Below are 16,073 nucleotides of genomic sequence, written 5' to 3' on the forward strand. Positions count from 1 at the left end.
CATCTAAAAATCCCTTTCTTTGTCCTAATTAAAATGCTATACATTAAATCTGAAACCAACTTAATTGGCAGTCAAAGTTTTCTACACAAGCTAAGAATATAAAATATATTTAAATATTTCTTGGTTCAAGAGTCTCATCTAAGTACTCTACCAAGGAAAATACAACAAGCATAGTTTGACTGTTTACAAGCAAAACGACAATTTTCTTTACCATGACACAGAGTTGAGTTCAAATCTTTTTTTTTTTTCTTTCCTTTTGTGCAAGAAATCTACCATATTTAATTGCTTCAAAGTTATCAGTCAGAGGAAGATGCACCTTGTAAATATATAAAGATGGTAGTTATTGCTGGTGGGCGATTTCGGCAGAAACAAAGAAGGAAAGAAAGAACAGAAACGTGAGGTGATTAAATATGGGCTGATTCCATTAATTAGCATGGTTGAACAAGAACAGTATCACCTAAAAATTCAACGAAAATATTGAACTTGAGAAACCTTCCACCCAACCCAACCACCAGGGGTAGTAGAGAAACTCCACTGTCTTTTCCTTTCCACTTTATATAAACAAAATAAAGAATAAAATAATTCAAAGTCGAAGGAAGCAAGCGTTTGAGCAAAGTTCAACAGCCTTCCTCTTGGACTTTACTTCAACTTTTTTTTTCAGTCACTTCTTCCCAAAACAAAAAAAAAAAAAATACATGGCGCTTTCGCTTTGCTCTCCGAGATTCCTTATTTTCATCTTCCTCGTATCGGCAATTCCCGTCGCTTACATCATCTCCGTAGAACGTGCCAAGCCTCCCACCCACGTTTTCCACTACCACAGCTCCGGATTTTTCCGGGAGTGCGCCAAGTGGGACGACCAGGGCCGTCGGTTCCTCGTTTCTTTCTTGGAAGGTGGCGTCGGTGCGATCCACGTCCCGGAAGATTACTCACCCGACCTCGTACTGAACGAGGTCACAGTGGTCAAAGACGTTGACTTGACCGGAAATGCTTCCCTCGGCATCGCCGTTGACCGCCCCAGAAACCGGCTGCTTGTGGTTGTAGCCGACTTGCTCGGCAATCGGTACAGCGCACTTGCGGCTTATGATTTGTCCACGTGGAAGCGGCTCTTTCTTGCCCAGCTCAGTGGCCCTAGTAAGTGCAACCATTTATCTTTTGCAAATTATAAATTACTATAAAGTTATTATCCTACAACAATATTTAATTTTATAGGTTGTGTTAATTAGCATTCAAAGGTGTTTATAAGATTAATTAAAATAATTTTTAATAAATTTCGAATAAGAATTGTAAAAAGTGTCTTTCAATCCTTAACAAAACCCTAATTTAATATGTAAAGCAAAGGACAATATATTCTAATTGGGTTCGTCTAATCCTGTTTAAAATCCTGGTAGGCTGCTAGTAGCATATTCACATGGTCTTTAATATAAGCCGTCCGATTTTTTTTGTTTGTTGGTGATTGGGTAGGGCGGGCAGGTGATGTAGGTGGTCCAAAGTTGTTTCTTAACAGAAGCGTATCATTTATTGAACTTGTCGAATTTGTAATCAAATTTTCTGCCGAAATCTGAACTTGTCTCAAGCTATTGATATTTTGCTTTTGTCTGAGCAAAATTTATAATCCTCAATATCTTATGGTAGTTTTACATTTTACCATAAGTATTGTACAGTAGAATTGGATTAATCTCTTTATTTTATGATGATAGTTAGTGCATCTTAGGAGGAATTTTGCATGATATTGAGGATTATAAAGCATTACTACTAGTAAGTGAATTTTGGATAAACTTCTGAGGCTATGGACGCTTGTGAAGGCTGTTTTTTTGCGAGAGCAGGAGGCTTGGTTAGGGGCTAGTGGGCCATTGAGATGATTATGTTATGACTTATTTGCAACATTGTAAGGGTTATGGTCAAGAAAGGGCTGTGCCCTTACTTCACTTTCAATGCTCAAAATATCTTTAAAATTATCGTGGCGTTTGATTCTGGCCTAAACTAAGCATAGTCAAAATTCGAAGCCCGTGTGAAGCATGTGACTCGGGCCACTTGGACTCCGAGACTTTCTCTCATTTGCTCAACTTAGAGACTTTGTGCATCTTTAATTTTAGTTTAAGAGTTGCTTGACCAGACTATCTATCAGGCTGTGAACCCATTCAATATTCACCCATACCAAAACTTCTGGCCTCTATCTGTATTGATAAAATCAAGAAAGTAATGTTGCCAACCAAAGGCCAATCGTGCCAGCTCATATGTCATAATCTGCTATGTGTGTAGTAAAATATATTTGGTGAAGCACCTCACATGACACAATAAAGAATGCAATTGGTCCCCTCCAAACCAGAGTCCAACTCACCTCGTGACATTCTAGCATTTCTTAATTGGTTTCTTTTTACATGTTCAATGCTAAACCATGATTTCTTTATGCAATTAATAAACGATAAATGTTTTTCTGACCATAGTTACTTGATCCTTAGGTGATGAGAAATCCTTTGCGGATGATGTTGCAGTAGATGCTGAAGGTAATGCATATGTAACCGATGCCAAAGCCAGTAAAATTTGGAAAGTTGGTGTCCATGGTGAGTTATTGTCTATCCTCAGAAGCCCACTCTTCTCTCCAAAAGAGTGGTACAAAAGCTTGGTTGCATTGAACGGAATCGTTTACCACCCAGATGGCTACTTGATAGTAATTCACACTTTCAGTGGCAATTTGCTTAAGATTGATCTAACCAAGGGAGAGGAAGTGAAGTTGATTGAGGTTGCTGGAGGTCCACTAGCATTTGGTGATGGTCTGGAGCTAATTTCTCCAACTAAGCTTGTTGTAGCCGGGAACCCTTCTGGGAGATTGGTGGAGAGCTCTGATGGATGGGAGACGGCTTCTGTCGTGGCAAAGTTTAAAGGCCCTGCGCATCGTTTGGCCACTGCGGCGACTGTGAAAGATGGCAAGGTTTATCTCAACCATTTGGTTGGCATGGGGTACCCCAAGAAGACACATGCCCTTGTTGAGGCTGTCTTTTAAACTTGAAAATGAACAAGCGAATTGGTGCATGAACTCGCAGTTTTACAGGATATATTTAATCAAATTTTCATGTTTCAAAAAATTGTTGGTTACGGGGTTTTAACTTTGTATATATCACAAAATGAAAACTCCTTGCTAGGTTTTTTGAATGAAAATTGGTCTTTCTTTCCAGTTGATTATTTATGCAAATGGCATTTTTTCCCCTTAAATTACTGATTAGTTTGATATCATCAGATCAAGTGGGTAGTATTTAATTTTCTGAGGAAAATCCAAAATAATTAATTAAATAAATAAAACAAATTTAAATCACAACATCCCCAGTGAATGCCCTGCGTTAATGATAAAACATACAATCAACTTGAATTCCAATTTGTCTCGGAATCTAGAAGTTCAATTTTTCTGGTTTTGTTTGATCTTATCCCTTAGCTCACGGAAAATAAGATCACGAGTCCTTTCCTTCATGTATCATTAAAACAATCCATGACACCAGCATCTCTCTTGTTTTTCCTTTTTCTTTTCAGTATTACTACTATTTAGTTACTCTCAATAGAATCATATTCTGTTTCCAGTTTATTCTGGAAGAACACATTTACCCAGATATCCCCGACCTTTTGAGTTTTGACAACGGTCAAAGGCTCCAGCAACCCTTTTCTGAATGCTCCATAGCCATAGCTTAGTCGGAGTAGAAGGGGGAAAAGAGAAAAGGAAAGAAGAAACTGTCATCCCTTGAGACGGAAGCAAAGGCAACCAGCATAGTAACCTTAAACAGGTGGGAAAAGTTGAAAATAGAAGGATGTTTCAGCATGCTGACCAGCTTTGTCAAAGGAATTTGCTTGGGTAATCACTTTGTTAAAATCTTGATTCCCAATATAGGGTGGAGAACGTCTTCTTTCCGTTTATTTTAACCTGTGACAAAGCTCAAGACAACTTGAAATGCTGCATTCTACTTATAATTGCAGAGCCGCCAGCAAAGATATTGCACACTGGCACGAGCGAATACATGGTTGTGAGTCGTGTCGTGTCGATAAGTGTGGTATATTTTAGTCATTTTCATATTTCATGCTCTTTTGGCTTTGTTGGACTCTTTTTTTAACAAGGAAAACATTCGGTAATTAAACACCCACAACTTGAAGCCCGCTCTCCTAAATCCTAGCAGTGGAACAGCCTCGAACCCTTCTCATATGGTCAATTGTTCTGCTGTCTTTTTGAAAAATTTGCTCCATCAGACGCACAAATACATGCATAAAAGGATAAAGTCCTCCTCTCTACCAAACCCCGTTGAAGAACTGTTCTTCTTACTGTATTTTGAAGCGATTTGCCGATGAACTACATTGATGGAGAGACAGAGAAGTTTCTCCTTCAAATCCACAAGATTCTTGGTGTTTTCTTTCACAGTATCTTTTTCTTTTATCTTCCTGGTTTTCTTTTTTACTTGGGTCGTCAAATCCAACCCTTCAGTTCATCAGGCAACCCATTTTCAGTTCAACAAATCATTCGTTAATCTGGGTGGTCATAAACCCGTAACTGCAGAGAGCTTGAGTAGTTCCATTAGTAACGATTCAGCAGGAACCGTAAAGCGTTCAACTGTGAAAGATTCCCCTTTTGTTAAGCCCGAAAATGCATCTGGGTCTGATAAATTTTCAGGTTTGAAGGAGATCCAGAGACAAGAAAGTGAGAGTGAAGTGCTAGAAGATGGTGACAGTGAACTTGAGGATCCTGAAACCGATCAAGAGGGTGCACCTGGACCTTCAATAGAAGATATTGAAGTTGAAAGCAGTGAATTAACGGAAAAAGATGAGATTAGAGCAAATTCAGTTGACAAACTGGAGCTTCCAAGCAGTAGTGAAAACGAAGAAGCGAAGAAGACAAGAGTAACTTCGGTTGATAAAAATGAAGTTCCAAGTAATGGGAAAATTGAGGAGAAGAAGATAAATAGCTGTGATATAACGAGAGGGAAGTGGGTTTATGATGAGAGCTATCCTCTGTACACAAATGGATCGTGCTCTTTCATTGATGAAGGTTTTAACTGTGATAGCAATGGAAGGCGTGATAGGCATTACATGAAGTGGAGATGGCAACCACAAGATTGTGATTTTCCTAGGTAATTTTGATTTGCTTTATACTTTTTCTTTGGATACACACATTCTTGCAAGTGTTGTGGTAAAGACTGGTTTATGTTGTGGGGCTATCTGTTTTAGGTTCAATGCAGAAAAAATGCTGGGTTTGATCCGAGGGAAAAGACTGGTCTTTGTGGGAGATTCAATCAATAGAAACCAATGGGAATCCATGCTTTGTATGTTAATGAAAGCTGTAAGAGATCCAAAGAAGGTCTATGAGACTCATGGGCGACGAATCACCAAAGAGAAGGGGAATTATAGTTTCAAATTCGTGGTAATCAATTGATTGTTTAAAGTTCATTTGCTCTTTATTTCACTTATAATGCAATTTTGACCATTTGGGGTATTTGATATTATGAGGTTGGTTTTGCAGGACTACAAATGTACAGTTGAATACTATGTTTCTCACTTTTTAGTTCACGAGAGCAAGGCAAGAATAGGACAAAAGCGGAAACCCACCTTGCGAATTGATGCCATCGATCATGGTTCATCAAGATGGAGAGGAGCAGATATTTTGGTCTTCAACACTGCACATTGGTGGTCTCATTACAAAACAAAAGCAGGGTTAGTGCCATTGTCAAACTACATGAATCTTTATGAAAACCTTTAGCCAGTACACTTTAAAGTTGTAAAATTTGATCTTTCTTTTAAGGTTTCAATCCTGCATTGACTGTAAGCTGGAAAATTCGATCAAGATTGGTTTTTTATTTGGAAAGCATGTTAAGCTGTCTTTGGAAAAGACATTGTTATATATACTTCACAGATTGTAAACCCATGTTAGATAGACCTTTTATATGCTTTTGTAATGAGTTAAGTTTGATGTCTACTGCCACTTTCCATATTTTAGGATCAACTACTATCAGGAAGGGAACCAAGTACATCCACGACTTGATGTGTCCACAGCTTTTAGAAGAGCTTTGATGACCTGGGCATCATGGGTTGATAGACACATTAATCCAGGCAAAACACAAGTTTTCTTTCGAAATTCAGCACCTTCCCATTTCAGGTTTGCTGTTGTTTATGCTGCTGTGAACTTCTCTCCTATATAACATCCATATATATCAATTTCTGAGTAGGCTCTTATCATTATACAGGGGAGGACAGTGGAATTCAGGTGGTCACTGTACGGAAGCTGCTTGGCCCCTCAATGGCACTTTGGGCATGAGCTACCCTGAGAAGAACAAAATTGTGGAGGAGGTAATTTTGCAGATGAAAACTCCTGTAACATTACTGAATGTGACTGGTTTGTCTGCATATAGGATAGATGGTCATCCATCAATATACGGAAAAAAACCCAGGAACCGTTACTCGTCCAACATTCAAGATTGCAGCCATTGGTGTCTTCCCGGTGTTCCAGATACATGGAATGAAATTTTACATTTCCATTTGCAATCCAAACAAAAGCACAAGTCTCACTCGAGATTTGGATTGTGATATTCAGCATGTATATTCTCTCAATTCTTTCAGCTTGTGGTCTTGCTCGATAGCATGCAACAAATGTAGTTAACATTTTTGGGCCATGTCTAATGTCTTGGAAATTCAATTGAGTAATTTTGGATGATGTTCCCTTTTTTGCAAGTCAAAATTCACAATTCTCATCGAAAATAACTCCCTCCTCTGTAGTGATGTTTGGTAGTTTATATGTCGGCAATGCAATAACATATAAAAATCCCAATGAAGCAGGTTCCGCATAAGATGAGAGAGAAAGGCGACAGACCACGACAAAAATAAGCCTCTACGTACAAAAAAGAAACGACGAAATTCCCCACAAATCTTTTTACAAGTGTAGGAGTAATTAAAGCGTCGAGCTGATAATATCCTGATGATATGCCTTTTTCCCCAGAGAGGCAGGCATGCCAGCCTGATGGCTTTTGATCCTACTGTAATTGAGACTTGTCGACAATTAGAGGTTATAAAAACTTTTAACACTAAATACCTTCTTTCCTTGTTTTCATCAAAAAGTCCTCAAGGAGTAGCAATAAATGCTCATTAACATTTGAGCTTGAGGACGAGACTCATTAGATACGTGAGCCAGGAAAATTAATGAGTCGTCGCAATTTTTTGGGAATGAACAGCCATGACGGAGAAGGAACGTTGTGAAGCATTCCTTCCATTTCACGTTGCGATTTCACAATTACTATCACTACTGTGAATGCGTTGATACAAATACAATCATAGCACTGCAGCTTTGTCCATCATGTCATTATTCAAACAGGTTTCAGGTTTCAACTGTCAACGTCAGGCCAGAAAGCATAAAAAATGAAATACTAAATGCATACGGAAAATGTAAATAGCTATTAAGAAAGAGAAACGTCCCATTATTATTTCTTTAAGATACACGCTTTCTCCCACCAATTCCTATACTTTTATTGTTAGATACCTAGCTTTGTTGGCATAATAAATGCTTAAACCTTATTTCTATCTAATTCCTTGACCCTAACATCTGTAGGACAACACTTATGCAACTATACACACAAAATGACAATTTCATATATGCTTGCTTATGAAGAAACGAAGATGGGAAAGAAACTGAAGATAATATAGACCAGATGCACATGCTAAACCAGTCAAAAGTGCATCAATGAGACTGGTGTTTCTTTGCTCTACCTTGAGAGACTGACGTGTCATCTCTCTTGGAACCCTCAGGCTTCCTAGCCCATGCAGGTGCTTGATCTGGGCCATAACGATAATCATAGAAGAGCTCCTCACTAGCTTCAATGCGCTCCTTGGCAAAAATGCCTACTCGATGATCCCCAGCTACCAACATTACCTGTGCAATCTAAGGTATTAGCTAAACCAATAAAAAATATCCTCAAAAGAATTGCAGACAGTTGTATACCTTGGCATAGCAATTTGGGTTAGAAGAGTGGTTTGCGAATTTCAATTTGTCTCCTTTGCGATAAGCATCGAGGACATACTGCGAATATAAAATAGCAGCTTCTATCAGATTTTATATGCCACTCTAAATCGTGAAGATAGTGGTAACATATATATATAATCTGAACCAGACATTGAAGCACTGAAATTATGGTGAACTTGGTACTTCCATTATTAGAAACATTGCAGCATTCTTGGATACTAAAAAGAGATGTTTCTGTTAACATAAGGAAATTTCAGGCCAAACGTGGGGTTTTGAATGTCACTTGCCTGATCATTCAAGTCAAAAAGGAATGATGAATTTGCACGATCATAAATTTTCCCACGTTTGTCTGCTTCTCGGTGCGAGATCAATTCACCAGTATATTCTCCAAGATAATCATTTTTGTTGACAGAATTCTGAACCACATCATTGAGTTCACAGACAAAGAGTTAGAAAGCAACTAAAGAAAACACCAGATAATTTAACTATCCTAAGATTTTCCATTAGGCAAAGAAAATAATATCCTACTTTGAGAAAGGCTCCCCACCCAGCAACATCAGATTTTGCCAAGAGGATCTGAAGAATAGAAATATGAAAGATTAGAAGTAGAGCAAAAAGAAAAATAATGCTTTAAAACCATCTCCAAACTATAATTCTACAACTAAAACATTCTAATTTGCTCACTCTCTGCTGTTGCCTTAGAAGCAGCCTCATGTTTCCACACTGACCATCTCCTCGTTTTGGTGGCTCACCCAACGAACCCCCACCACAACTGCAAAAGGTACAAGTATTTAACACAAATGCTGGAGATAAATGAACTAAAAGTATTTGTCCGATCAGCGTGATGTCAAACCTAGACAATACATAAAAAGAAAACCAGAAAAGATTAATGGGATCAGAAAAGAACCAAAAAAGATCTTTTTCAGCAAACCAACCTTGACAACTAAACCTAATGTCGAAAAGCTATTCCAATGCTCTAAACCTGGGCATTTCTCCTATGGACTTGGAAAGGGGTTATAACATCTATAAGAAACTTTCAGTCTGATTTTTAACCAGTAAAAACTCCTTTAAATGAGGACATTTAATAAACATAAGAAATTTCTATACAACTCCATGCTGACATGATATACTATAAAATTGCAGAGAATACAAAACTTTACCTAACCCAACAATTCCGGCAAACATCTGGGTCACATTCACGTCCAGCAGCAAAACATGGGCACTGCCGGCTTCTGCATTGGCTCTTTGCACAGTGGCATCCCCTAAACCGGTTTTTGCAACTCTTTGAGCATCTGGATGCAGCTCCAGATATTTTTAGTTCAAATAAAAAAAATATTAAACAACTCAGCTTATCCATTCCAAAAGCAATTGGTCAGATACATATATTTCAGATTCACAGAGATGTAGGATTACAGAAAATTTAAGCTTACATCACTTCTAAAATTGTATAAAGGGGCTGTCCTGCACCATATATACGTTTTATATTTGCAAGTTAAATTAATTTAACTTACCCACAATACTTTTCACAGCAAGTTCCATTGTGCAGACAAGGGCACTGCTTTCCACACATTGATTGGCATCCACATGGAGTATATTGCTTGCAAGACTGATTTTTTCCATCTGCGATTCTTTTCCAAATTGATGGATGGCCAGCAGATTTCCAAGAATACTTAAGCTTCCGTGTTCTACCCCTTCTACGAAGCAATCGTGGTCTTGTTGACATTTCTTGCTCCTAAAGTGCAGAAAGAATAATAGTAGGGGAAAAATATTTATAATGCAGTGTAAAGCGGAGAAAGAAAGGTCTACAATGCAAAGCCAACTGTGGACCCTGAAAAATACAATGCCCACTATAATGAGGTAATAGAAATCAATTGATAATGAAGTTCCAAAATTAAGTTGAAAATCAAACTGCAGCAATCACGTCAGCATGGTTCTATCTATATAAGCTTGACTAGGTTCAACAACTTTGAGGATGGATTTCTTCTTATGAAATTGTTTTAACTAAATGGCCAAACCTTAATGAGAAAATCACTGCAATTGTATATTCTAACTCCCACTCTGTACATATGGATTCTCAACCCTCCGTAATTAAAAGTTTCAGGGGATAATTTAGTAATGATTTTTATTAGTAAGCATTAAAACAGAGAATGAAGTGTTAAAAGAAATGCTCACAATTGTAGCTTGCAAAGACTGATATGGCCTCAAAATAATCATGCAGGTTGGAAACCTTTCTTTACCACGTTATCAAAAGGTATATACTAGGAAATAGATAGGGCTCTGGTACATACCATATAATCTGATTCGGATTTCCCATTTTCTTCCAAAAATGAACTTGTCATGATGGTTCTATTAAGTGTTGAAGCTCCACTATCACACATGTAACTCGATACCTCTATGCAAGTCTTCAAACCAGAAAGCAAGTTCCTGGCTATAAGGCAACTGCAAAGAATGAGATCATGCATTAATAGACACATGATAATAGGCATATGATCATTGTCATCAAGAAGGGGGAAGACAATGTCTAGAATTGAAACTGTCTAAACGTAACAAGTCCATCATGATCAGAAAGTAAAAGAAGGTGTGGAGTACAAAAACACAAGCGTGTTACACAACTTTCATTATGATTTCATTTGCTCAGCAAATTTTAGTTCTTCCAAGGAACCTTTTGCAGATTAGTCCATTTGAAAGTTAGGACTGCAGAAACCAATGCCAAAGATATAAACACGAAGATTTAGATTTAATACTATCAGCATCCATTTGCATTTTATGCCAAGAAAAGACTGAAAATAGTTGTAATCCCTTTCTACCTGTTTCTCCCAAATATCTCTACTCCCTTCAGATACAGTTCTCTCTCAATAGGTTTCCACTCAGAAGATGACCACTTCAATTCGGGCACCTCTGTAACATCTTTGGCTCCATCTCGTAAGTTATCCACAGTTTCATCACTGGATACAGTAGCAGGACAGGCAAACGTTTCTAATGCGTATTCACCAGATTCATTTTGGGTGTTTTTGGCTGTAGTTTGAGCTTCCTTTTCATTAAGTGCAACAACATGATGGTTACTACTTTTAGAACTGGAAGTGTCATCTGGACTTGGTATAGCTTCAGATGACTTTGTAGCCACATACACAGCCAATACAGTCTTTTGTTTCTTACTTACAGAATCAGAACAGTATATAGAGTCATCTAATGGTGCATTTCCTTCTTGGGAGGCCTTTCGCTTTCCAGAAATTTCATGGTTATCTATTGGTATGGAAGATATCTCCAAATTTTGAGCTTCAGCAGCACCTTCTGAGTCACAAATACATTCTAAAGCAACAGACTTCACTTCTTCAGAGATGCCTCTTTCATCTTGCATGAGATCTGCACCAACATCAGTTATTGGCTCTTTGGCATCAGAGGTTGCAGCCTGGTCTTTCTCTTCTAAAGTTGTAGTCTTCGCTCCATGCAATGCATTGCCACCTAAACCTTCTGGAACATCTTCGACAGCTCTTAACTGCAAAGAATTGGTGTTGAAACACAAGACTTCTCTCTTTTCCCACAAAAGAATTGTCTCAAATCCAAATAAAAAATTAAATATGGCATTTAATCAAAATGATAACTAAATACTAAAAAAATAAACTAACAGTCACTCCAGGGATACAAATGAGTGCAAATTCACATCCAAATCAAATGTGTCTCAGCAAACACGCATGCACATAAGCACTAAAACAATCTTCTTCTTCTTTAATGAGTAAAAACAAATTAGAGCACAAAAAGCTGGACTATACAGGGATCATATACAGCAGGCATATTAGTGAAATATGTAGACAAACAGACAAACCCAGATTTTGAGTAAAGGGACAGCACCAGAGAACAAAAAAGAATGCAAATAATTGGATAACCTGGCAGAAATTGAGTCCACAAAAGAATCATCACCACTTTCGTTAACCTACAGTCGCAATATTTTTAGCAGTACCAACGATAAGATCATACCAGACAGCTAAATCCTAGAGAAAGATTTTTCTTGAAACACATGAAATACCTATTGAGCAAAAAGTTTTTCAATCAAAATAGTGATACAAAGGAGAGACCAATAACATTATTAAGTAACTAGAGAAAAGAATAATGAGAACCAGACCCGGAGGTAACACTGATCGCTGCAAGGTTTCCTGTCATCTTCATATTCAGACCAATATGGCTGTTTTTCAGTCTGTAAAGCACTAGTTCTAATCAGATAAACTAATGAAACAAACTCACATTAAATTGAAAGATAAGAAGCACGTAGCTTACAGGATTTATTAAAGTTTGAGAACAGCCATGAAGACGACAGTCAAATAACTGTAAGATAGATACAAAGTAGATGAGAGCAGGAGTTAAAGAAATTCAAAGAACTACATGTGATCATGACAATGCTTCTCTTTAACAAATATCATTAATAATGAGTGATTAAAGACAAAGTACCAAGCAACGGCGGCAAAATAGATTATCAAAAGAATCTAAAGCGGCACTGAGGCTCTTCTCCAAAGATATACCCTTCTCAGATCCAGAGTCCTCAGAATCTTTGGCATTTTGGTCACTGTATTTCTTGGTGAGTATGCCATGCCGTTCCTGCAAATTTCAAATAACAAAGTTTCTAACAAATATTAACTAAAAAGGTATGTAGATAAAAACATTTGAAGGAAGGAATAAAGGAACCAAATATCATCCAAAATAAGACAACCATGTTGACATGCTAATAAAGCAGGATACCTTGATGTCAGAAATGCCAACTCCAATAAACTGGCTGACAGCCTGCAGTATTTCCTCACCTAGTCCAAATTCCTGAGAGACAGTCCTGTCAAATTAATACAAAATGATTGAATGGTTTTTTTCATAAAGTTGGAGATAAATCAAAATAAACATCCTCTATGGTGATAGTTTGTCTCTTCTGTAAATCCTTGGAGCTGTTAGTTAAACATAGAATTTGAGCTCCATACGGAATAAATGCAAGTCAAAGAAAGAGTCAAACACAGTTTGAACAGAAACACAGCAGCCTTTTAACCAAGCACACTATTGCTGTCTTGATGTTTCATCAGTGTCACGCCATCTTCTGACCCACTAAAACAGAGACAAGTCTGACATCACTTATACATTGCAGCATTATAATCAATCTCTACCACTGGCATTCTCTAGCTGGTGTTCACTTGTGACTGGTATACTGATAAGAAGGCAGAAGAATTTCAACTGTGTACTGCCAACTTTCTTTCCTCCAGAGGAAAGTATATATACTATGTTTTTCTTAACAAATGAATAATAATCCTCCTTTTTTATGGAGGTTGCATCTTTTTTTCTTACCATAAAATACGATCTTCACCCTCAGAAAATTCATGTTTTTCTTCCTCAGGCTCTGCAACATCTTCCTCACTGTCACTACAGATCAAGGCTTCACTGCCATGTTGGTCATAGTATATACGTCTCCTCCCCACAACAGATTGATCTTCAGCCATTCTCTGATTTCTGTGCTGAATGGTGCATATTTAAGATAAGACGAGCAAAAACAAAACTCATGCAAAACAAGCTGGGGAGAAAAAGGTGGTAGATTTATGTGCAACTTTGAATTAAAAAACAGTCAAAAAAAACTTGAGAGGCTTAAATAGCTGCTAGCTTTTCAGATAAAGGAGTTTTCAACATGCTATGAAGCCCTTCCATGAAATCTCCCCAAACATAATCCTCAGTGAGAGATGACATAGGAAGCATAGTTAGCTCATGACTAAATGACTTAAGGTTTTCAGATCAAGTTGTCTCCAGTATGTTATTAAGTCTTTAAATGAAATTTCTGCAAAAATTGTCCCTTACAAAGAGAATTTTATTTCATGCTTTGACCAAATATATAACCAACCAATTTAAAGCCAAAGTATTGTTAATAGAAATAAACAGAATAGAATACTCGTACTTAAGCCAACAACTAGAGTAATCCAACATACTTGTCCAAAAATATCCAGGTTGTATAAGGTGGCAACTTCTCAATATACGGAAGCTTTGCATTTGTTGAAGATTGAACTTCATGTCCGGTAGCATAGTCTCTATCTCCTGAGCCTTGAGCAAATCCAGAATACTTACAAAGAGGAATTTCAATTCTTGAAGAAAGCACTTTACCAAATCCATTCTCCTCCACACATATTACATTCCTACATGATGTAGCTGACAAAATCTCCGAAATATGACTCTCCAGCTTCTTTCTGTTCTTCTCAACTTTTTCCTATGCACAATAAATATGATTTATTCGCATCTTGCCTAGTAAATTGAGCACAAATAACTTCAATTTAGACAAGTAGAACACAACAGAGTCCTAATTATTTATCTAATTCGCATGCCATTAATTGAAGAAAACAAAATTTAGATTTCATTTTCCTTTTTTTTTAAGAAAAAAATGATCATGCTAGTGAAATTCAAGGCAAATAAATAAAGTGGCATTAATTTAAAACAACAATAATGAGTATAATAGGTAAAATATTAACTGACTAATATAACCAAAGCATAACTAATCTACCTTTATTGAAGCATTTCTCTCTGTTTGAATTTGCTTTTTGAGCTGATTTAACTTATATGTCAAGTTTCCTATGCCGCCACCAGAGTTTTCTCCATTTGATTTCTGCCACACAAAAAAAATTCTACAATAAATTGTTGGTGATCATTGATCAACCTCAATTCCGAAACATTCTTTCTTTTCTCTATTTTGTTGATGCATAATTGATAGCAGCCAAACGGAGCATAAGTTTAGTGAATAGTGATGGAATTAGGAAAAAGGCTCTGCTCCCGCAAAAACCAACTGACTTTTTCACGAATCATATTCTATGAACATTCAAGTCTATGTTATCGATTATAATCTAACGACCAAAATAAGAAAATTAGGAAAACTAGTAAAATGACTCGAAATTAATTATTCTTCCGTGTCAAATGAGGCAGTAAATCATCCGACCAGTATCCAATTTCTGATGATAAAGAATTAACTATTGAATGAATGAAAAATGAAAAGAACGATAGCAAAAAGGAACTAAAGATCGAAAGGTAGGGAAAGAATTTCTAACTCTGGATTTGGAGGGAGAGTCGGTCGCCTTGGAGACCATGGCCGGCTAAATTGGTGCTGCTCTGCGACTCCTTGGAGGCAGAGTGAAGAATCTGAAGAAAAAGAAGCCCAGCCGAGAATCGACACGTGTGAACTGTCAGTGACGTGGCCACCATTGTGGGAATCGACCTCTCTGTCCCCCTTTCATTTTCCACACGGGGCTCTGGCCCGACTCTCTAGCCACTTTTTTCCTTTTCTTTTTTACATACCTTAAAACATGGGCTCGAGGAATTTGAACGGCCTTTTATGGTCCGTTTTAGGTCGCAATGATTGTGAACTTTTAAGTTAAGGCTTCTCCAGTAGTTAATGGGCTTTAAAGCAAGGCCCAAGTTGTTGTTTGCCTCTCAAGTTTTTTATTTTTTCTACTGGAAAATGGTATGCTGATATATATATATATATATAAAATTTTAAAATTAATTATTCTCATACATCTTATTGAAAATGTCAAGTTTAAATTAAACAAAATGCTATAATTTTGATGAGTATTTTCGATCTTATTTTTCTGAACAGTTTTTCTTGATTGTGTAACAGTAACTTGATCATTGGAGAAGTATAACAACTTGTTTAAAAAATAAATTCTACTATTATTTATTTTACAACATTAACTTTAAAAATGGGATCCATCAATGTATAAGTCGAAGTACTTTTCATAAGAAGAGTAATTATTTTTATTATTGATGTAAGGGTTTTGAACTTTTGTTGTACCGTAACGGCATAATAACTTTTACGAAAATATTCTTCATGACTTAAAGGACGAATTTCTTGACTTTTACCTTATTGTTTTTTCTAAAGAAGTTGTAAATGTACCAAAAAATCTAAACACTAAACGCTTATAGGCTTCAAAGTTTAGAGCCTTTGTGGAAGAAATTAAACCTCATTGCCCATTAATTACACCTTGACGATTGTACCTAGTTCTATGACATCAATAAACAACAAAAGAGCAATTACTAAGGAAATTACAGCTTGACATACAACTAGAGTAGCAAGTTGGAAATTTTATATATAAAT

The 16,073-nt window shown here is 37.0% G+C and overlaps 3 protein-coding genes across 4 annotated transcripts; 2 read left to right on the plus strand and 1 right to left on the minus strand.

The window, feature by feature from the left end:
* LOC18613698 lies at nt 243–3,184 on the plus strand. Its single transcript, XM_007051046.2, has 2 exons — nt 243–1,131; nt 2,460–3,184. The coding sequence occupies exons 1-2, from the start codon at nt 696–698 to the stop codon at nt 2,999–3,001; spliced, it is 978 nt and encodes a 325-aa protein (XP_007051108.1). The 5' UTR covers nt 243–695; the 3' UTR covers nt 3,002–3,184.
* Nucleotides 3,388–6,691, plus strand: LOC18613699 (protein trichome birefringence-like 6). The gene is made up of 5 exons (XM_007051047.2): nt 3,388–5,102; nt 5,200–5,392; nt 5,492–5,682; nt 5,966–6,124; nt 6,213–6,691. Exons 1-5 carry the CDS (start codon nt 4,336–4,338, stop codon nt 6,550–6,552), a joined length of 1,650 nt encoding a protein of 549 aa, XP_007051109.2. The 5' UTR covers nt 3,388–4,335; the 3' UTR covers nt 6,553–6,691.
* LOC18613700 (histone-lysine N-methyltransferase EZA1) lies at nt 7,391–15,240 on the minus strand. 2 transcript variants are annotated; one of them, XM_007051048.2, is made up of 17 exons: nt 15,028–15,240; nt 14,490–14,591; nt 13,924–14,198; nt 13,295–13,456; nt 12,710–12,794; nt 12,422–12,568; nt 12,251–12,298; nt 12,099–12,170; nt 10,786–11,474; nt 10,267–10,417; nt 9,490–9,710; nt 9,139–9,270; nt 8,663–8,750; nt 8,507–8,554; nt 8,266–8,394; nt 7,958–8,035; nt 7,391–7,888 (listed from the first exon to the last, which is right to left on the minus strand). In XM_007051048.2, the coding sequence occupies exons 1-17, from the start codon at nt 15,064–15,066 to the stop codon at nt 7,697–7,699; spliced, it is 2,658 nt and encodes an 885-aa protein (XP_007051110.2). In that variant the 5' UTR covers nt 15,067–15,240; the 3' UTR covers nt 7,391–7,696. The 2 variants fall into 2 exon arrangements, with proteins under 2 accessions (XP_007051110.2, XP_017979678.1); XM_018124189.1 differs by lacking the exons at nt 14,490–14,591; nt 15,028–15,240 and having other exon boundaries at nt 13,295–13,461; nt 13,924–14,009.

This window comes from Theobroma cacao, chromosome 1 (assembly GCF_000208745.1).
Source record: "Theobroma cacao cultivar B97-61/B2 chromosome 1, Criollo_cocoa_genome_V2, whole genome shotgun sequence".
Lineage (NCBI taxonomy): Eukaryota > Viridiplantae > Streptophyta > Magnoliopsida > Malvales > Malvaceae > Theobroma > Theobroma cacao.